This window comes from Medicago truncatula, chromosome 4 (genome assembly GCF_003473485.1).
Source record: "Medicago truncatula cultivar Jemalong A17 chromosome 4, MtrunA17r5.0-ANR, whole genome shotgun sequence".
In the NCBI taxonomy this organism is placed as follows: Eukaryota; Viridiplantae; Streptophyta; class Magnoliopsida; order Fabales; family Fabaceae; genus Medicago; species Medicago truncatula.
Genome location: NC_053045.1, coordinates 14,184,014 through 14,208,104, shown reverse-complemented (window position 1 = coordinate 14,208,104; position 24,091 = coordinate 14,184,014). Strand labels below are relative to the sequence as shown.

At 33.8% G+C, this 24,091-nt stretch overlaps 1 protein-coding gene across 1 annotated transcript; it reads right to left on the bottom strand.

Moving 5' to 3' along the window:
• Positions 1 to 16,739: 16,739 nt before the first annotated feature.
• Positions 16,740 to 20,707, bottom strand: LOC25491909 (lichenase). Its single transcript, XM_039832640.1, has 4 exons — positions 20,656 to 20,707; positions 19,946 to 20,032; positions 19,560 to 19,790; positions 16,740 to 17,062 (listed from the first exon to the last, which is right to left on the bottom strand). Exons 1-4 carry the CDS (start codon positions 20,705 to 20,707, stop codon positions 16,740 to 16,742), a joined length of 693 nt encoding a protein of 230 aa, XP_039688574.1.
• Positions 20,708 to 24,091: the final 3,384 nt, after the last annotated feature.

Below are 24,091 nucleotides of genomic sequence, written 5' to 3'. Positions count from 1 at the left end.
AGTGAGAGGAGGTGATGGTGGTGATGTTGTGGTGGTGGTGGTCACGGGGTTGGCGGTGAGAGGAGGTGATGATGGGGCTGAAGCTGGAGTTTTTGGTGGTGGTGATCGTGGTGGTTATAGGAGGTTTCGAGCTTGGATCCTTGGACGTACCTTGTGTGGAGTGTTAGTTGTGCTCCGTGATGGTGGGGGAGATCGTGAAGGGGTGGTTTTTTGAGTGGTGGTTTGTGGGGTTGTTCTGGCGTGGTTGTGGATAATGTGGACTCGGATTTGGTCTTGGAACACTCATGCATTCTTTTTAATAGTAGTAATTTTTTCCGTCAAAAATAGGTGCTCTATTGTGCGCCCTATTGGGCTCCTTATTTGTCATATTGATCATCAACTTCATCCTGAATTTGCATGAATCAGCCAAATTCGTCCCCCAATTTAACGAAATATCAAAATAGTCCTTGAATTTATCAGACGTCCATCAAAATGGTCCCTCCATCCAAATGCTCTGTTACATGTTGTGTTGTCTTGTACACGTGGGTGTACAAGGACCAATTTGATGGAAACGATGAAAATTTCAATTTTCACTTTTCAACTTCAATTTTTTTTCTGTTTTTCCAGTTTTACCCCTCTTTCACCCTTACCTTCTACCCTCAGATTCACTCTTTTCACATAAAACACGTCCCTAACCTTTATCCTTCCCTCTAAAACCTTCACTATCTTCACCTCTCCAAAATCATCCTCATCTCCGACGATCAACGTTGGATTTTTGAAGGAAGAATTCATATGTGGTTAAGGTAACATCGTTCCTCTTCCTTTTCTTTTTCTCTGTTCATTTTCACCCATTTTTTGTCTGTTTTTTTATTTATTTTCGTTTTCAGTTTTTATCAAAACAGTTTATGAAAAAGGTTTGCATTTTGATGTTGTTTTGTTTGTGATTAAGACTAATGTTGCCAAAATCCTTAGGATGGAAGACAATACCACGCTAATCCTGAACCACGGTAGTGGTTTAGAGCGAGATGAGTATCGGAGGATGCAATATGTTCGTGGTGAATTCTGTATTTGGGAGCTAATGAATTATGTTTGTGGAGTGAATCATCAACTTCGTCCTTGAATTTGCACGAATATGTCAAATTTGTCCCCCAATTTAACAAAATATGAAAATAGTCCCTGAATTTGTAAAGTGTCAATCAATTTAGTACCTCCGTCCAATTGTTAACGGTGATGACGTCGTCGTTAACCTCTCACATGTTAGATGTCACGTAAGCACGGACTAATTTGGCCGATAATGACCAAAATTTCCAAGGACGGAATTGATTGATTTGCAGAAAATGTTCTTTCCTCCCCCAACGACTCTTTCTTTCTTCTCCAATGGTTCTTTCTTCACCAAATGTATAAAATTGAAACCCTAATTTTACAATCTTTAATGTACACTCCAAAATTTCTTCCAATAATTATTTTTAACATTCTTCCCCAATTCAAAAAACTTCAAACCCTAATTATTTGACTAACTATCAAATCGATCCTTACAATATATTAAAAACCCATAAAATAAGTTCTTGAATTATTTAATCAGATATCAATTTGATCCTTGAAACATATATATTAGTAGCAACAACATTATCTTCTTCACTACCTTGAGTAGCACCAACATTGTCCTCTTGATTTCCTTGATTAGCCCCAACTGTTTCATCCCTTCCTTGAGTACCATTAAAAATTTCCTCTTGATTATATACTCTATTTTGCACACTAGCAACCAAGTAGTCTACCACATTTCTTTCCTCAACGGTTAGTATGTCAACCTCCATAACTTTGAATGGAAGAAAGACAAGATTGATGGAGAAGGTTCAGTCCATGGTTAAGCTCACTTCATATGCAATCAACTTTGTCCATCAACTTTGCCCTCCAAACCTCATCATTGCCACTTTCCTTAGACTTAACCATGGACTGAACCTTCTCCATCAATCTTGTCTTTCTTCCATTCAAAGTTATATAGGTTGACATACTAACTGTTGAGGAAAGAAATGTGGTAGACTCTTTGGTTGCTAGTGTGCAAAATAAAGTATATAATCAAGAGGAAATTTTTGATGGTACTCAAGGAAATGATGAAACAGTTGGGGCTACTCAAGGAAATCAAGAGTATAATGTTGGTGCTACTCAAGGTATCGAAGAAGATTATGTTGTTAATGTAACGCCCTATTTCTATTAAAGCGATAAAACACGCGAATAATATAATATTCAAGAAATAGACGTCACGTCATCAACAAAATCCAAAACAACATGCATGTATAAAAATTCTCAACAGTTGCAGCGGATATAAACTATACACCTCAAAAGTATACATGTCATGAGATCGAATACATCATCATAAAATTCTCCAAAACATAAATGAATTCAGGATAGACAATCTATAATAAATCATAAGACAACATCCTAGATCAGAGCCTATCTTACGACTCTACGAAACTAATAACATAGATAGCTCCCGCTATCCAAGCAATCACCGAGCAACTCACCAAAGCAACTAACCCTGCACTTCGTCTACCCATCCATACAGGCAGGTAGGCGGTCAAAATCAATAGGGTAAGCTTTACATCAATCATAATCAATAAAATAAATTTGAACATAAATGAATCATTTCAAGTTCTAAATAATTAACATGAATATTTAATCTCAATAATAATTCATTATGATAAATCCAAATATCACAACCAACCACTCACATCCACAAGTATATCCATTATTTTCACAACTAGGACTCATGCCACAATATGATATGTCCCTAGACATGACGCATAAATGCATGCGGTACCGTCGTCACCAACGTCTAGGCCGTCACCCCATGATGCCAACAGAACATCATAATCACCTCAATTGAATATAAAATCTGTCACCGTCAGTCATGAATGCATGAACATATGACTCGACAACAATGCATATGTTCACACAAACCATTTACCACATTGGATATAAAATCCGTCACCATCAGTCATGTATGTATAAACATATATCTCATCAACAATACATATGTTTACACAAACAATTCACCACAATCTCACCAAACACTTAGCATATATGCATTCACCAACAATTCACCATTACATGTCATATATGCACTCACCAACAATTCACCACAATCATTCAATATCAATACATGAATTTCCACATTCCAAGTAAAGATGAAATACAATAATCTTATGATGAACATCTTATCCAACACTTAACAAGTCACTCACATAACTTCATTTAACCATTTAAAGCTATTCACCAAAGATTTACAAGTTAAACGGCTTTAAAGAATCATTATCGACAAAGTCCGTATCAAGTGCAAAATGGCCAACATTGATAATTTTCAAAGCTAGGTAACTTAATCAAGTTTTAAAACCTACAACTCCATCTTAATCAATCATGTAGTCATGAGCTTAAGCCACTTATGAACTATTAAACATTAGTTCAAAGATTAGCTTAAGTTCGTATGAGAAAACCCAAAGTTCACATTTCCACATTCCCACCCGAAAAATGAAGTTTGATGTAACGCCCTAGTCGTTATTTATTTATTTCTGATTTATTTAGAGTCTTTTATATAATTTTAAATAATTATTGTTGATGTTGTAGTGTGATGTATTTTATTAAATGATTTATTTTTATTATTTAATAGAATAATGTGAGAAATAGAATTATTAAGGAGTTTGAGGTTAAATTGGAATTAATAGAAATTAAGAGGAGTTAAGAAATATTTGGGAGGTTACAATAGGTTGGGAAAATAGAAACTGAGAGTCAGAATCAGTTTTACGTACAAAACATAAGTTTTGGGAGAGAAACAAGAGTTTTGGGAGAAAAGCCAAGATAAGCTAAAGAGCCAAGAAGAGGAGTCCGATTTCTGTAGAGCTGTTCGTCGAAATTAAGGTAAGAGTGAGGCTAACATTCAGTAATCATAGTGTATAAATTCTGAATTTGTGATTTAACATGTTGTTGTTCTTAGGTTGGATAATTAGGAATTAGGTTTTGAGAATTGTTATTAGTTGTTAATTGAATAGAAAATTCATAGAATTTGTGTACAGATGGTATTCTGATTATAGGTTGTTCATAGTATAATGTTCCAATCAGTTTTGGGGTTGGGTTAATGAAAATTGAGATTTTCCCTTGAAGAGTCGATGTCTAACGTTTTACAAATAAGCGATTATGTGAGGTTTTAGAAATCGATTTTTGGGTGGTTGAAACTTGAATTTTTCTGTAGATTATGATAGAGATAAGTGTCAGGAGCGTGTAGGCGAAAACGGCATCAAAAATGGGTTAACAGTTTGGATTTTACGCGCGAAAACGTGAAAATTAGAAAATCTGATGTTGTCTGTTGAGCAGAAATTGGGCTACGATTTTAGAAATCGGGCTACGATTTTGACCAGGTTTTGGGGTTTTCAGCACGAAAAAAATCGTACTACGATGGGGAAAAATCGGGCTACGATTTTGCCTGACCAGGAACTTTTAAAGTGCATTTTTCTTCACTCCAATTGCTTCCAAACTTCTTCCTAAGTGTAGGGACTTTATCCTAACCATCTAGAGATGTTTTTAGGTATGAAATAACCTTGTATAAAGGGGCTAATGAGTTCATGAGTTGGTCTTTGGGTAGGAATGAAAGTTGATTATAAAGGTATAGCCTTTCAGTGAATCTAAACTGATATAATTGATGTTGTTGGTTAATTCAAGCTACATATATTATGTGAAAAATGTATGAGATAGAAAATATCGTTGTTTATATCATTCGAGTTGTTATTATTAACGTTGCTATGTTGCAAGTTGCTTATGTTGTTGTCTCTGTTGTTGATTATTAATATCATTAAGTTGACCAAGTTGTGGAGTAAGTCATAATTATTTATGCACAGTTGTTGTTGTCGTTGATGTTGTTGAGTTGTATGTTTATACACACAAGTGTAGTCCATTGCATAAACATAAAGCGGTGAGGGCTCATGCCCTGGAACGCCTTGTCGTTCAAAGCGGGAGGGCTCATTGTAACGCCCACTTTCGTTTAATCGTTTATTTAATCGAGTTTAGGTGATTATATTATAATTATATAATATATGCATGCTTTTGGTATGTCTTGATGATTTATGATGATTTGATCGATGACGTGATGAGTTATGAGTTTTGGAAGATTTGATAAGGATATGAGAATTATTTTATTGTTAAATAAAATAAAGATTTGAAAATAATATAAAATATTTAGTTGAGGGCTGTTTTGATATTTTAGATAGTTTTGGGGGAGGAAGTGAGATAAGATAAGTAATTAAGAAAAGGTATATAAAGGTTAGACCTAGTTTTAGAAAAACATTGTACGTACAACTGTTTTGGAGAAAAAGGGAGAAAAAGCCAAGCCTAGAGAAACCAAGGAAGAGTGCTGCGATTTTCTTCAAACAAGGTAAGGGTGAGACTAATAATTCAATAACGTTGATTGCTGTAATTCTGATGATTAATTGACAAAGTTAGGATTGATTAAGAAAAGTTTTGGAATTAGGTCAAAACCCTAAAAATTGATGATCAAACGGTAAAACTTGTTTAGATTGATGTAGAAACCGTCCTTTAACCTTAGAACATGTTTAGGATGGATTATGGGATCAAAATTAGGCTTTGAACCATGTTGTTTGATGGATTTTCGAGAAAACCCGTAGCCTGCCCGTGCTTCTGTTCATCGCTCGCCACGACGAGTGATGATCCTCGCCTCGCGAGTGATGACCTTCATCGCTCGCCACGCGAGCCCTTTCCCTTCGCCTCGCGAGTTGTTTGGTGCAACTCGCCATGGCGAGCAACCCTTCATCGCCTCGCGAGCTTAGGCAGAGAGCATGTCATATTTTGTGATTCGACCTTTTTAGTTGGACCTTGAGTGCCTTTGAGTGCCTGAACATACCTAGTATTGATTAGGAATGAATGTAGGATCAGAGGGAACCCAGAACAAGTTTATTTTGGGAGTTGAGTGGTACTCGCCATGGCGAGTAAGAACTCTCGCCTCGCGAGCACAGCCAGGATGCAGTTGCTTGTGTGTTTGTGCGATCTGTGTCGCACGTGTTGATCTAGAGTGAACCCCTAACTAGTAATAAGACCTAATGATGACGTTTAATGCAGTCTGTAGAGTTGTTTAAGTTATGTTGATATTAATTGGACATGAACTAATGTATTGTATATTCATGCAAGATATGAAAACTTGATAATGATGCAATTTATGTGCTATTGATATAATGATATCATCTCGTTTATGTGACATGTTTATGCTGCTTCCGTTATTTAACTAAGTGCATAAGTATATGATGAAGTTAGCTCCAAATTATTGGATGCATGTTGATATGTTGATTATGATGTTTTGTTCATAAGTGTCCATGCATAGCATCTCATTGAGCTTAGTCCTCACCACGAATATTAGGAGCTTTGTCCTCCGCACGTTTTATAGGAGCTTTGTCCTCCGCACGATTAAAGTATATTAATACTTATGATGACGATTGGTACCACATGCATATAAGGAGTCTAAGAGCATTGTCACATTGTCATGATTAAGATGCCTTGTTGATGATGATTGAATACGTGATTACGTGATAAGTTTTTATCAATTATGTGATTTTGTTCATGATAATTGGATATATGATTATGTTATAACTGTTTAGCAATTATGCAATGTTATTTAAGGAATGATTATGATGTTGATTTATGATTCGCAATTACATTGATTAATGTTATTTGATTATGAAATCTCACCCCTTCTGCTTGAAAATGTTGCCCTTCGTATGGGTAACTTGCAGGTGATCGTGCTTAGTGTGCAGTTGTCGTCGTGAGTGGCCTTGCCTTCTCTGTGTCGTCTAGGTCGCTCTGATACGTAACGGGATGAGGTTATATGCTATAACATGCTTCATTCTTTTATGTGAACTGCTATGATAATTTCTGTTTTGATTAACTCTTTTGAGATACTTTATTGGGGCCTGCGTGCCAAACTGATTTATGGTTTATGAACTAATATTCCGCTGCTATGTTAAGATATTATGTGGAAGTTAAATTATTATTTAACTGTTTTTGGATTACGTTTTTATGTGATATCCCGTTTATGGTTTTTACTCTGATAAATGTTTAAGAAATTTGTATATTGGGAAAACGGGGTGTTACACTCATGCCCTGTAACACCTTGTTGTTCAAATTGGTGAGGGCTTATGCCCTGATGAATGCTTTAACCATTCAAAATTCGGTGAGGGCTTCTGCCCTGTAAATTGGTACCACAGGCATGTGCATAGTCGCATTGTTGAGGAGTCTAGAGGTGTTGTCATGTAGTTGCATGAGTCGTTGTTGTTGGTTGAAATTACCATTTATTGTTGATATTGCTAATTATGAAATATATATGTATATTGAATAATTATTGTTATGTTAGGATGTTAGATTCAATTGATGAATTTTATATTTATTATTATTATTGTGAATCTCACCCCTTCTGCTTGGAAATGTTGTCCTTCCTATGGGTAACTTGCAGGTGATCCTGAGTAGTAGGTTGTGGGCCAAGTGTCTAGGACTCTGATACGTAACGGGATGAGACTTAGTTGTTATAGTTTTCATTCCTTATGTATCAAATTTTGGAAGCATGTTGTGGAGCCTTTTATTGTTATTTGAAACAATTAATGATGAATATTTATGTTGGGGCCTTTGTGCCAGGATTTATTGTTGGATGTTGATGTTTAATGTTTGAAAAATATTCCGCTGCAAATTATTGATGTTTTATAAAGGATGTTTATTAAATAGTTTTATATTCTATTTAAAAAATTTTGAAAAGTAGTGTGACATGCCCGTTTTGGAGTTAAACTCTGATGTTATATTTATTATTTAATTGCTTTGGGATAACGGGGTGTTACATTTGACATGATTAAGACATTGAACCACTATAAAAGCCTTGCCTAAGTCCACATGGACTGTAGACTCAACTTGTAATCCATTTTAGTTCACAAAAGTTCGTTTCCGACAAAATCCAAAAATTACCAAAAGTTCAAGTTTAAACCAAAATAGAAAATCCCAAATTTAAAAGAGTAAATCATGTTCCAGTAGGTTTAGGAGTACAAACAGAGATTAAACAAGTTGAAAGAAGCATTTTACAAAGTTTGGATTGGCCTCCTAAAGCCTGGAACAAAAATCAAAGGTTGCTGAAACTGGGCATGTTCGCTTAAGCGACCACCTTGTTCGCTTAAGCGAACAAGTTACAGTAGCTTAAAGAAAAGTTCACTTACTGTTCGCTTACCGGTTCGCTTAAGCGACCGAGTTCCAGAGCCTTCTGTGATTGTTCGCTTACGCGTTCGCTTAAGCGAACAGTCATCAATTCTGCAGAAAAATTACGGGTTTCAACCCTTTTTCATCCAAAAATCACAATTTTGATCTCCCAAGGTTCACTTATGTTTCCAAAGTTTGTTTACAGGTCAAAACACTTAAAATGGCTCTCAAGAACACATCAAACATTACAACAAATGTCATTTAAACATAATTCATCAAATCAACCCATTTCAACAACAACAACTCATTTCTCATCATCAATTCATAATTTATGAACACCCAAGCTATGAATCATCAACAACAAAATCTCTTAACAACAACAACAACATCAATTAAACATGATTCTCATCACAATTCAACAATAACATAACACAATTCAACATTTAGAGCATAATTCACAATATAACATTTTCACATACTATGAACATGCAATTTCACAAACAACAATTCAATTATCACCAATTTCATGTACTCAAACATAACATCATAACAAGAGCACGAATTTCAACAACTAAGAGCAAAATAATCACTTACTCAATTAAGCACTTAAGCATGCAATTAATAAAAATTACAACTAATTGATTATGATTGAACTCTAACCCCCTTACCTCAATTAGTAAATAATCCTAGCCAAAGCTTCAATTTAGCTCCTAGAATCTTTATCATCTCTTGAGTTTTCAAGTTTTTCTCCCTTCTAATCCTTTTCTCTTCTCTTGAACTTTCTCTCTCTACCTCTCTCAAAATTCTTGTGAAATGAAATGAAGACCTATTTTCTCTAAAGTCTAGAACTTATATAGGCTCTACTCAAATAGGCTTAATCCTAATGTCTTAGTGGACTTAACCCACTCATTCACAAATTCTAAAATGTTTCTACGCACTTTACGGTAAAATAAATACACCGATTACTTACCGGCAGTGGCGGATCTTGAGTAAATTTTTTGAGGGTGTCAAACTTCTATGGAATATATTAAATGATTTCAAGATATATCAGTAAATAATAATTGGCCTAATGGTATTAATTGTTTCCACAAACACTTTTTTTTAATACAATATCTAAAAATAGGAAATAAATATGTAAAAAGAAGAGCGGGGAGGGTTGAACCCCAACGTTGGGCAATTTATGGCACCCCTTTCCACTGCAGCAGCGAAATCTTACTGATATTATACATCTATTATACTATATAAGATAATCTTGGGGGATACCGTGGCTCCCGCCGGCCACCAAAGAGATCCGCCACTCCTTACCGACTCACAACTAATTACCACACTAGTAACTTTAGTAAAATAATGGTTCTCACTTGAAACACTAAAAATAATCCTCACATGAATTTACTAAATTACCCTTACTCACAAAACGACCAAATTACCCTTTGTTATCGCGATTTTCGGGTGTCAAGTCATAAATTAGGCTTGAACCTTTCAATCTTTGATATTCTCTATTTTTTCTTGGGAAGGGCAAAATTGAAAAAAAAACCCTTAGATTCGAAGTTCGGGGGTCGTTTTCACTACGGGAAGGTGTTAGGCACCCGCGGTGACTATAGTACTCTATAGGAGCCGTTTTCTTAGTTTATGTCTATGCTTTATTTTTAATGCTACTTATAAAAGAGGAAATTTACTTATGTTAAGAATGGGGGGGAGAAAGTGTTTGAGGTTTTATTTTAGTGGACTTGGAGAGGTTTTGACCTCATGCCTACATACCCATTTAAGGGATCAAACTCCATGTAGTTCTCTCTCAAAAAATGTTTTTTTGTGTTTGGTTGATTTTAATTTTTGTTGGAAAATGGTTTTGGAGAAAAGAAAGAGGCCTTAAAGGCATAAGAGAAGGAAATGGTGAATGTTGGTTCAATTGTTTATTAAAAAAAGTCTAAGTAGGAATTAGGATTCATTTGGATTTGTTTAAGAAAATAAAGGAAAAAAAATCAATGGAGTTTTGACTCCAAGGTTTGTTTGAAAAAATTTGAGTGATGGAATTAGTTTATTATTTTCTTGAAAATTGGCATTTGTCTAAAAAATCGCGTTTCCTAAGCATACATCTAAACGGTAATCATGCAACGTGTGTGCGTGTCGGTGCTTGTGTCGGTGTACATCCCTTATAATGTCCATAGTCCTTTACATTGAGCCCTAGATACATGCTATGGTCTTGTAAAGAATTTAAAAAAGGAACTAATCTATCTAAAATTATTACAAACCCAATTGATATAGAAATGAATAGAAAAATGATGCCAAAACTATGGGATGAATGAAATGTGAGATGAAATGGTTAGTATCATAAGGCATAAAAATAGTAGAAAGGTAAACAAAATTGAATAGAATAGCAAGGGAGAAAAAAGTAATGAAATGAAATAAAGTGGCAAAATATACCTAAAATTGGTTATGACACTTAGACATGCACATGACCTATAATCCCCTCATTATAGCAATGTTAAAGGGGTTTGATTTTGAGCTATAATGTGGGAATAAATAGGACATATTCAAGCCAAGAATCATGACACATTTTTTAAAGATATTTTGCACTTTATTTCTTGATAAAAACACACATTGCTTGCAAAACAAGAAAGACATGAAAATCTACATCCACAATCAGCAAGATATACACATGATCAGCAACACATTCACCATGAAATTACACACCAATCATCCACATCACATGCCAACATTTTATGAGAAAATATACCACAAAAATACGCAAACTTAGATCAAACACAAAATTAATCAAGAAGAAATAACACACACATTTTTATCATTTTTTTAAACCACTGGAAAATATCACAAAAGTGTTAAAATGTATTAAGAAACATATAACAATTTTTTGGGAATTTTTTAGAGAAAAAAAAATTAAGCACACAGAGGTTCAATTAGCAAAAAAAGCAGGGTGTGGATAGCACAAAAATACAAGAAACGTACAGGAACCTAGGCCCAAACCCAAAGCCCAAACACACAAAAAACCAGATTACACAGGAGGCGTTGGATTGATCCAGGGGGGGAAACCCTAGATCCAACGGCCAGGGATGGAGGAGATTGGACCGGTCTTGGACCGGTCCGGTTCACTGGCTTTAAAAGGAGGGGAGCACCGATTTTTTTTATTTTTTCTCTTCCCTTTCTCTCTCTTCTCTCATTCTAGTGAGAGAAGCTCTCACTTCTCTCTTCCTACACCTCGCCGGAAACTGGAAATGGAAGAAGATCTTCATCTTCTCCGGTGAAGCTTGTTCTTCCGGCGCGGTGGCCGGCCACCCAAGTGTGGCGGCGCCGCCGCCGGAGTTGAACAAACTTCTCCGTTTTCAAAATTTTTTTACATTTCTGGAAATCCTTTTTTGTCACAAACACGAATCCGACACTGGTTTTCCCATACAAGGTCTAAATCTTTGTAGATCTACACTTTTTGTTCGCGGTTTTGAAAAGATTTTTCTTGATTCTTTTTAGCGTTTTATTGAATGAAAGTTTTGGAACCTTGCAGATCTGTGTTTGATTCGTGTTCGTTACCGTTTCTGAGAAAAAAAAATGAGTTTCACGCGTTTACCTGTGGTTTTCAGTTGGAGGTCTTGAACGAAGATCTTCGGAAACTCTTGAATTCAATCTTCACGCGTGGATTCGGTTGCTGGACCGAAAATAAACCGGTGATTTTACTGGTTTTGCTTCTTTTCTTCTTCTTCTCAAGCTTTCGGATCCTTCGTGATCGTGCTTGGATTCGTTGCTAACGGTGACAAATCCGCACTGGAATTGTGAAGGATTCGGTTCGATGATGATGATTCTTTGATGAATCACTGAGAACCGTGATGAATTTGGTTGAATCTGTGTTGATTTTTCGGTTTTGGAAAGTTAGGGTTCTATGAATGTTCTTGGTGATTTCTCTGTGATTTTCTGTTTTTGATCTAACTGAATGGAGAGAGAAAGTTGAGACTCGTTTTTGGTGATGTGTCAATGATTGTGTGGGTTCCTGAAATTTCTGACACTGTGTTTGTATTTATAGCTGACATGTGTATTCCTGGACCAATGGGATAATGCCACCTGGAATTGGACCTTGCTTGGCTCTGCCTTGGACTTTTGACCTTAAGGACTTATCTGCAAAATAGGAAAATTGAAGGACCGAACAGCAAATAAGAAAAAGCGGACTAAAATGCAATTTATAAACTGTTTAGGGACTAAAATGCAATTAAAAAATAAAATTGGACTAAAATTGGTAATTTGAAAAAAACGTAAAGTGAAACCAAAAATAAAATCAACAAAAGGACTAAAATGAACCAGCTACAAAAATGAGGTATTTTAAAATACCTCTCTGCCGAAATTTTGACAGGAAAAGACCAAAATGCCCCCAGGGACTAAACTGACTCAGATGCAATTTTTTGAAATGATTTTTTTTTTTAAACAAAGACTCAACAATGATTTGTACAGACAAGTTAGAAAGGCTCAGAGACAGTTACAGGGACTAAAATGGGTTCCACTGCAGGAAATGACCAAAATACCCTTTTGTATGATTTCTGAAATAAAAATGCAAGAAAAGTAATGCGACGTTTCAGAGAGTTCTTAAATGACTTGTAATGTCAGAAAAGACAGAGTCAGTAAAATACGTTTAAAAAGAGAGTAAAGATTCAGAGTAAAATAACAGAGAATTGACAAATATCAGTGTTAAAAAAGAAATTTGAACGAGTATTTTTAGGTTCAAAATCAGGGTATAACACCCTTCTAACACGAAAATCCATTAAAATGCACTCAATGATAAATAATCACACACAAGCACTTAAAAACACATATTAAAACAATTAAAATAATTCTAGCGAAAATCGGACTATTACAGTTACTACTGATATATATGTTTCAAGGATCAAATTGATATCTGATTAAATAATTCAAGGACTTATTTTATGGGTTTTTAATATAATGTAAGGATCGATTTGATAGTTAGTCAAATAATTAGGGTTTGAAGTTTTTTGAATTGGGGAAGAAAGTTACCACTAATTATTGGAAGAAATTTTGGGAATTTTGGAGTGTACATTAAAGATTGTAAAATTAGGGTTTCTATTTTATATATTTGGGGAAGAAGGAACCATTGGAGAAGAAAGAAAGAGCCGTTGGGGAGGAAAAAGTATTTTCTGCAAATCAATCAATTTCGTCGTTGGAAATTTTAGTCAGCACCGTTAACACTCCAATTTGACAGATGGACTAAATTGATTGACATTTTACAAATTCAGAGACTATTTAGATATTTTGTTAAATTGGAGAACGAATTTAACTGATTCGTGCAAATTCGAGGACGAAGTTTATGATTCACTCTTTTCTAAGACACAAATCATTTCCTGCACACGTTTGTGCTGCTATCTCGCATGCTATAGTTTAGTGGTTAAGACTACTTTGTTACTTTATTTTACTTTTTATCTTTGATCTATGTGATATATCCAACCGTTGCAATTACTGCATAACAAATCGCCGGAGAAGATTAACATGTGAGGACCGGGATCCGGCCTTTTTCTAACATTTTCAAGTATATAATTAGAGATTTATCCTAAAATACATAATAATATTACGTAAACACAAATTTCATTATTATAAGAGAACAAATTACATGAACAAAACCAATGAATAGTTGCCATCTAATATATGTCTTTTATACAATTCTTTTCTGAAATTGTAACACAATACGGCAAAATCAAAGATAATTATGGCTTTCCCTCGTGAGTTTGATTAAATACAACAGCAGTTTGATTAAGTTCAACAGTAATTCTTCCTCTCCGACATCGCTGATATGGAGCAAATAGTTTTCTATTCTTATTCATTTCATCTGAAACCATAAAAGAACAAATTATATATGGAAAACGCAAGCACACAAATGGAATCTGTGATAGAGGTTCAGGTTCACTTACTTGCATACATGTCAGAAGCACCAAGAATGGTCCTTTTTGCTTTAGTAGAGTAACTCATGGTACACAAAAAGAGAACCACACAAATAACAGAACAATTTGTAGAAGCCATTTTCTCTTGCACAACTAGAAATTCTCATTTTACCTGCGGATTATCAGGCGGAAAATAATCCGTAGGAAAATTAGAGGATTTTGTTGTGGCTGCCCTCAGCCGAACGAAGTTTCCTGCGGATGCTGGTGCCACAGGAATAATGCAGGTAACTATTATTTTGCTGAGGATTTTCCTGCGGAATTATTATCCAATTATCATTTCTACGTTTCACTAGGAAATTCTGCAGGTGTTGCTGCGGATTTTAAATGAAATGTAGACATGAGTTAATATTTTTTGACAAAAGGGATGATTTTTTTTTTTGGCTTTTGCACCGGTTTCTGACACATCAAAGGTGGACGACTAATTGGGCTCATGCGTGATCACTGACCAAGCGTTGTTCCCTCTGGGAATCGAACCCGGTATTCCCCGTACGTCCTTGAAAGGAGCTCCTTACCACGAAAGCCCAACCAACTTGGTTAAAAAAGTAACGTTAAGGAACCTAAACATAATAAATATTAGTTTATGGACAAAAAATGAAACTAATAAATAAATTAATGGATCAAATATGTAATTTAACTTTTGTTTTAAATTTGAGTTTTTTGGTTTAATTAGTCGGAGCGAAAGAAAGCGAGAATATTAGAGATATATGTTAGATACTGGTTAGCATAAGTGAAGTAGTAGTATATATAGTTGTAACAATCTCATTAGTGGGATAACTTCATCATTTGTAATATTCACTTTTATCATCAATAAAAATAATCTTGAGTTTTCTCTCATTCCTTTCTTAAATATCATGTTTCCTAACAGAGAACAAACTTCTAACCAATTTTACCAACCACACCACATACATGTCTTCATTAATACCAAAAGTAATATACGAAAAATAATCCAAGTAAGGTAAAATTTGTGGTTTTTTTATTCATTCAACATAAGTTTACAGTACATGATTTGCAGCACTCGATATAATAGCAAGAATAAGTTCCATCTCACTATTCATTGTAGAAATGGAAGAAATATTAAAAATCTTTTCATTAACTAAGCTACACTTTTCAAGTGCATCAAAAGCATATACAACATCCAAGCTTATATATATCTTATCCTCATCCAACGCACCCGTTAACTCGTCAACAATTACATCGTAATGAATGTTGCATCCTTTGATGGCTTGAGAAGAGGGATATTTTTTCGTCATTTCTTTGACTTTATGTTGGACTTTTGTTGCATTATCTATTGCCACAATCCTTAAAAATAATCTTGAAAAGGTAAGATAATCTATGGCTGAAGTAATTTGTGGGTAGGTTTCTAAAAGTTTCAAGCAAGGTTGTTCATAGGGTTCCTTACCAATTTCTTTACATACACTTTTGTACAAATTAGGGCTTGATGTTCGTGAAATGGCGTGAGAAATAAAGATCATTGATATGGTGAGCAATAAGGATAAATTTGTGGAAGGTGCCATCCTCTCTTATGTTAATGATGATGGACGATAATGTTTGTTTATGGTTATTCATTTATAGACATTTTAGTATATCCACTAGAGTAATTGATTTAGTAAAAGAAAATCAACCCACATTGAATACTGGTAATTTTCCGTTACCAAAATTTCGGTTACCACAATTCACTACTTCTTGTTGTGTAAATCAAAAGAATATTAAATGCTCTTTAGAATTTCAGCATGACACGTACTATTAAAAATCATGAAACTAAATATTTATAAGGAAAATGATAACTCGTGCCCTTGGGACATAAGTTAAGAAACCAAATATAAAAGTTTTTTCTTGGAAATTGTATATTTAATTTCTTAAAAGTTTTAAAACTTATGTTTTCAATACAAAACTTATTTTTTATTTCCATTTTAAGCTCTTGTGCCCTTAGGGCACAAGTTAAACCCTATTTATAATAGAGAAGAGATAGAGATAAAGATAAAGATTCTTTATTATTTATTACAGAGAAAGAAATATATGAAATGAGATATTAAATTAATAATGTTATTATATGAAAAAGAATAAATAAGGGTATGAAATGTAGTACACATTTATTGATTTTGTTTTGTGTAAAATACCCAAAAGTGACAATTAAAAAGAAATGAAGGTAGTGCTAACTATTATACTCCGTCCTATTTTAAATGATCTGATTTGAAAATATGCATTATTCACATAACACACTTTAACCATATTTTTCTACTATAAGATGTTGGTGAATTTGTCTCGATGAATATTTTCACATTAAATATCAATTTTTTTTAATAGATTATTAAAGATATTTAATATGGGACGAAGGGAGTACTTAACTCAGTTAGTTTGGACAATGCATAAAATATGCAAGGTCCGAAGTTAAAACTCCGGTCACCACAAAAAAAAATATGATTAGTGTCAAACTTCATGAAGATGAGAGATTTGTCCGCCAACACGGATACAGAACCCACGCCTACAACCCACTATGCTGCGACCGAAAGCTTCACGGCCATTTCTAGCCAAATCTAATAAAAAGAAACTCAAATCCAATTGAAAGCCAGATCGAGGGATGGTCAATCAACGAGTCTGAGCACCGCCAACACGGTAACACCCGTACCCTCCATTCGCAACAACAATGGACAACATGTACATGACTATTTCTAGCCTAGAAGACATGTTACGAAGCACATCATGATCTTGGAGGAGCAATACATTCGCGAGCATCATAATCAAACCAGAGACGGATCTGAACAAAACCAAACCCATCTTTTCAGACATGGTATATGAACTGACCGCCAACACGGACAGATCCACGGACCAACTATCCCTGCAACAACAAAGCACAACAAGCATTACGGCTCTTTCGAGCACAACAAACTCTGACTGCAGTGACGAGACATCTGAACCACGTCAGGACGAATCAGCACAGCAGCACAACGAGTCTTATGAATCAACAGAAGCATGGCATGTCCCCTGAAGGCAGCCACACTGTCTTTTTTAGAGCTCCGGTAGCATGAACCACCGCCATTGAGACCAAATCCAGATCAAAAGCCTAGATTTTAAACGAACCACCGTGAATGAGAAATCAAAAGCAGGGCACGTTTGTAGGAACCAAATCAGAACCTCGAAACACCACCATGGGTGGCAGTGACAACAAAGAAACCGACTGGTTTGGTGATGACGCAGCCGCGAGGCTGATCGCATCACCGGAAAGTGCGGCTACATGGTGGAAGAAGAAGTTGGATTATGGGGTAAGTCTGAAGGGGGCGGCGGTGAAGGAAACCTGTAGAGAGAGGTCAGAGGCTAGAGGGGGTTGCGGTCAAAAAACCAAAAATCACGGGAATATGTAGTTGAAGGAGTGAATTGAGTATGGTTGTTGAAGGAAAATGAATATTCGCTGAAGGAAGAAAGGAGCAGTGGCGGCCAATCTCTATGGAGCAGTGGAAGAAATTGATGCTTCCACAGTTCATTGATATCATTGAGTAACTTTGGACACTGTAGTTTTTCTTCGGTGATGTTAATAATTATATACGTAAATTCAATGAATTTTACCATACTTGCTCGCTAATTCAGTGGTTGATCAATATCAGCCTTTGTTAAATGAGTTGGGGTTTTATTCCCTGGAGTATGTCTAATATTTTTGTATTCAGAGTTTTTAGCTCTCAACTTTTCAACCCGGTTTCCTGATTCAACGTTTGATGACGTGGTAACCAAGTTAAAAATATGGCCAATCCAATAGCTGACTGGAATCGGTAATGTATGTGGTTTCCAGTTCAACCGGTCGAACTAGTTTTAGAACACCGCTTTCAAAAGTGGAATTTAATGAAGTTGAGAAAAAATAAAAAATTTGAGGTAACATGCACTCAGGTTCTCGCGACTAGAGCCCTACATCAAATTTGCTTGGCTTGATGAATTGTCGCACGCCATTGCTTGTTGTCAACATTGGAGGACCAACAAGCAACTTCTAATAGTGAATTTAATCGTTGGATATGTACTAAAACTTGGAGGATACCTATTATGGCTTCATAAGTCTATTCGCGACTCTTCTGCAGAAGATCATCGTGGAATATGCAAGTATAGATTCTGGAATAGCTCTTGAAGCATGCTGCTAGGGGTATTTCAATATGAATACTTATTATTTTGCAGATATGTCATGCAGTTTTCAGCTCAAGTGAGAGTTTGTTGTATTCATTAAACACTTGTAGGATGAGAGTGAATTAGTTCGTTACATATCTCTTAATTTTTGTACAGGTAGGTACTCAATAGTACTGATTTGTATCCTGTTCTCAAAAATTGAACTGATAAAAAGTAATATCCTGATTTCCATTTTGATGTATGTTTTTGCTTTGAATCAATTGTTTTATGAATTGTGTCAAAAGATTGACATAAGCGTGGTCTGTTGAGCTCTGAGCTCTACAACAGGATTATTTTGGGAGTAAATCACCAAATTGATCCCTGTCTTTGTAAGTCATTCTCAAATTAGTCTATGCTTCTATTAACATTTTAAATAGTCTCTGACTTTGTCAAAAGTTTGAGAAAAACAATGATTGGTTTGAAATATTAATAGAATCGAGGACTAATTTGAGAGTTACTTACAAAGACGGGGACCAATTTATGGTTTACTAATTATTCAAGGGTTTAAATCTAGATTAAACGTTTATTAGAGTCTAATTTTATTGAAAACAAAAGCAATTGCGCCAGGTTGAGAATTGAGACTTAGGGGCACATTCTATTGCAATAATAGAGATAAGGTACATTAGTTATTCAATGAACAGGGAAAAAAGTTGCTCCTAAATGAGATCATAGGGAGTACTTTATAAGACGAAAAATCATAAATGATTCCTGGATGTTTGAATATCAATCATTCAAACCAAAAAAAAAAAAGGGAAGAAAAATAGTCCATAGTTTTATAATTTATGAAACACACTTTAGGGATAATTTTTTAATTTATGAAACACACTTTAGGGATGAGCTCAAACTTAAAAGTTTACCCAATTTAGTCAGTATTTGGCTGAACTATTTTGAGTGTTGCATAAAATATATTCTTGCTAACAAGGGCTATAATAAAGGATATTATAAAACTAAGAAACAAAAATTTAACATAATATCACCACTAAGGTCCGATGTAAGTGGTATAAAATTAAAAAAAAAAATAGAACATATCCCTCCTTCTAAAAATTAAATATCATGAGAAATTAAAAAAAAAAATGTTTACTAATTAAATAAAGTAAAGAAATAATAACGAGAAACACATAGATAATATTCCTCCTTCTTCTGATTGAGGAGTTGTTGAGTTAGAAGAGATCCTTCCTTCTTCTGGTTGGGGAGTTGTTGAGTTAGAAGACATAAGTAATTGACTGATTTGATACTTGAGTTGTTTATTAGGAGTAAACAAACCGTAATGTCTCTCTATTTCAGCAGGTCCTTTTTTATTTTCATCGAACATGGCAAATAAATAAGTTTCTAATGCTTGATTAGGTCTACTAATAGTCCCATTAGAAACATGCTTAATTAAATTCTCATAGTAGATTTGTGCATTTTCAACTGATGCAGCAACATCACCATGAGAAGGCCATCCACTTTCTGATATGACTACTTCCAAATTAGCACCTCCAACTTTCTCAAGAGCTGCATAAAGTGCTCCTAATTAGTTGCTGATGAAACACTATTGGCAATTGATTTGATGTCTTCATTAGGGACTCCAATGACAAGTTCTATGTTAGATTTCCTTAGAGCCTCCAAGGTTTCTTGAAAAGGGTCATATATTCTCATTCTTTCAATACCATTTGATTTGTAAAGATCTATTACTTCCTTTGCAGGAGGTAAGTTGTTTGCCACTCTCCCATAGCATATTCCAATAGATTGTGCTCCTACATTAAATTAAACAAATACAATCAGATGAATATGTTTGTGATTTCAGTAAAAGGAATAAATTTTAAATTTCATCTCGAAAAGAAAAGAAAAAAAAAAAACTACTTTTTTTATTAACATGTAGCGGTGTCATTGAAACACTTGATTATGCTAAAGAATCAAAACAAAAACAAAAAACATAAATTAAATTAAATAAAAACTAAATTTCGCTCGTTTGTTATGGGACAGACATACTTTAAAGGGATAAAAATCAAAGAATGAATTCTCTTATTTTACAAGGTCGTAAATAGCAATTTCATATTTAGAGAAACAAAAACAATAGAATAAAATTTTACATGACCAAAAAACAAAAGATGTTCATCAGCAAAATATTTAACGAATAAATTTTACATGACTACAAAACCAAATACGCTCAAACTCTTCTCCTAAAACAAATAATTAACTCTTAAATTTAAATTAAATAAAATACCCAAACTATATTATTTTATTTGTTAGTGTTAGATTAAAACATATAACTTTTTGTATTTTCTATGGACTTGAGACAATTTTGCTTTTATAAATATCAACATAAAAAGTTGCTTGAAGGAGAAACATAGAAATCAAGATTAGACAAGATGCATACCTATTCCTGAAGTCTTCAACCCAATAAGAACAATAAGAAACAAAATAATCATATTTTAACTTGCTATTATACTAACAAGAAGAAATAGAACTTGATCGGAAATAGAACTTGAGAGGGTTTTTGTTTTCTTCAAATTGATACAACCCACATGTCTATATATAGACACGACCTTAAGCTTATACATTAAAATCGTGACATATCTTATATATAATATATTTCTAAAGAAAATAAAACACTTATATGTATTTCAAAAGAAATAAAACATTTCACTTAATATATATATATATATATATATATATATATATATATATATATATATATATATATATATATATATATATATATATATATTATGATAAAAAAAAAAAAAGATCTTAATACCCACAAGAACGAAATAAATATTATAATTATAATAAAAAAAGAGATAATTTTAATTTTTTATTCAAATAAATATGATTGATTTCCTCATAAAATAATCAAATTGCTAAGAATTTTTGAAAAAGTTTTTTTTTTTTAAGGAAGCAATAGTTTGCTTATAAAACTGAAATTTTCCACGAAATATATTTTTAAAGTGGGATGATTTAAAGGGGGTATATTTTATAAGAAGATGTACTCCGTATAAATAAAAAACAAATCACTATAATATTTGAAAAAGTAATAAATTCATATAAAACTGAAATATATATCCAAAGTTTGTTGTGGATGATAAACTGAAAGAATATATATCCAAATGTTTGTGACAAATCAATTAATTAATTCAGTTTTTTATATATTTTATAAAAAAATAAGAGTATTTATAATACATTAATTTCAATCAAATATTTCTTAAGAAAATTTAATGTCATCAAATTCACAACTAAAATGTTTTTGTATTACTTTTAAATGTTGATATCGACTCATTTTTTGCGCATTTCAGACATTGTGCTACATTGCTCAAAAAAAAAGACATTGTGCTACATTTTCAACTACCAATGCATTAAAAAAAAGTAGTGCTATATATCCCGAGAAAAACGTTCCCGAAGTGGTCGTGAGACACAATTCAACCAATCAAAGTTGGTTCTTTCCGGAAAACACGGGCGGTCATGTTTTTAAATTCTTTTACGAAGCAGTCCATCAAATAAATTGTGGAAGTATGCGAGGGGGTACATCAAATGGTTCTATCGTGTATCCCATCCTATTATGAGCGACTCTGCGTCCGTTGCTGCGTACACAACTCATGTCCCTCCTTATGAGGAGGTTATTATTGACCAACAGTGGGCCAGACAGGTTTCCGACCAACTTCAGATCATCGAGAACATCAGGTGGAGAGTGGATAGTGCTATGGGGTTCCTGATGTGATTTCAAATCCTCTCGTTGCCGACATTATGGAGGGTATCCGGTCGGAGTATAGCATGCTGCAGGAGGAGCCGGTTCTGCGGAGGAGGACTCGGAGCCACAGTCCCTGGAGTAGGGTCTTGTTCTAGCGTTTTTAGGACATTTGTATGTTTGTAGTTCTTTTTATGAAATTTTGGCTGGTTTTCATGTATTATATTTACACTCGAGTCGGTGCACATTTTTATGACATTTTCATTAGTTTATCGATTTAATTTTGCGTTATATTTTGTTTTATTATGCATATGTAAATTATGAATGAATGAATGGATGGTTGAATGAATGATGAAAACATAGACTTTTTTTTATAGGAATGGATGTATGAAAGAATTAGAGGGAAATGTGTTTCTACTATTCTGGTAGTGGACACAGGCCCAACATGACTAAAATTACGCTGGTGTTAAGTCCAACGTGAGTTAAGTCATGTTGACCTGTAATGAGCGTGAGTTAACTCGCGTTGGAGTTCAAGGTGACTTAGGTATTTTCGTCAATTTGTATGGGATTGATCAAATCTTGATGGTAGAAGAGCAATTTTCATCAAGAAAAGGTGTGATGAAGATGTTGATATTGAAGATCCAGGTTCTGAAAGAGAAGAAACCATAATTTTAAAATTCGGCTCGATCATTAACACAACAGGGGTACTGCGTCGCTGGGTTAATGGTCGAACCACTGAGTCACTAATTGAACCGCATAACTGAACCGAATCAAAACAAATAACTCGGTCTTAATATTAAATTTTTATTGATATTCAACCAAATTAAATTTGATTGAACTAATGACTCGACACTTAAAAACTAAAATGTAATATGTATATTAATATTTGTGTAGCTATATATAATTGTTTAAAGAGTGTGGCTACATGTTGTTAACATCATTTTTTTTTTGTTGAAAGAGACAAATAATATATTTTATTTTGCATATTATTTATTAATGTAATATGTAGATTTCCAAAAAAAAAATATGATATGTATATTTTTGTTTTTGGGGAGAGATTTATGTTTTTGACAAGAAATATTTTTTTTAGGACAGAGATGATATGAATATTATTATTGGGTAAATATTATATTTAAAATTTCGATGTGTTCTTTCCAAAGAACGAATGATGATGTAATATACATACATATATAATAGGGTTAAATATATTTTTAGTCCTTATAAATATGCCAATTTTTTCGTTTTAATCCCTCTAAAATTTTCCTTCAACATTTAGTCCCTATAAAATTTTCAATCACTACTTTTGGTCCCTATTTTTAATTTAATTTTTGTATTTTTTAATGAAATTATGCAGAAATGTGTAAAATATTCTAAAAAAATTTACTTTAAAAAATTAGAATTTTTTAACAAAACACAAATTAAATATGAATTTTTAACCGTAAAAAATATAAAAATTCATATTAAATTCATGTTTTGTTAAAAAATTCTGAATTTTTTTTGGAGTGATTCTTATAATATTTTGAATTTTTCTAGAAAATTTTATTAAATAATATGAATTCTACATATGAGTTTACTTTAAAAGAGGGACTAAAAGTGAAGATTAAAAATTTTATAGGGACTAAAAATCGAAGGAAAATTTTAGAGGGACTAAAACAAAATTTTGATATATTTATAGGGACCAAAAACATATTTAACCCTATATAATATATTTCAATTACTAACACAAAAAAGATGTCTCTTCAAAAAAAAAAAAAAAAAAAAGATGTTGCAGTGGTTTTCTTTCCCGTAATACACTTTGATGTGCACGGTTTGATTCCTATATCCATCAATGTTTTCAAATTCTGATTTTTTTCAACAAAAGTCATAGTTTAAACCATAAGGAGCAGCGCACAAAATGTATTAGACCGAGCATTAATTAGTACTAATCACAGAAAAAAAAATTATTAAAACGTTTTGACTCTGAAAACCGGCCAAGTCACCAATTTCCAACGATTTTTACCGAGCCACACAGATTTTAACTGGATCAATTGCACTGCCGATCTGGTAATCAGCTCAAACCGGTTATACCACCGGTTCACGGTCAAACCGGCTGGTCCCAGCCGAGTTTTAAAACTATGGAAAAAACTTTGAA

Coding starts and splice junctions, on each gene's coding strand:
- LOC25491909 (XM_039832640.1), bottom strand. CDS start 20,707: ATGATTATTTTGTTTCTTATTGTTCTTATTGGGTTGAAGACTTCAGGA. Junction 20,033..20,655: donor GTTGAAGACTTCAGGAATAG/GTATGCATCTTG, acceptor AATTTAATGTAG/GAGCACAATCTATTGGAATA. Junction 19,791..19,945: donor AGATCTTTACAAATCAAATG/GTATTGAAAGAA, acceptor CACTTTATGCAG/CTCTTGAGAAAGTTGGAGGT.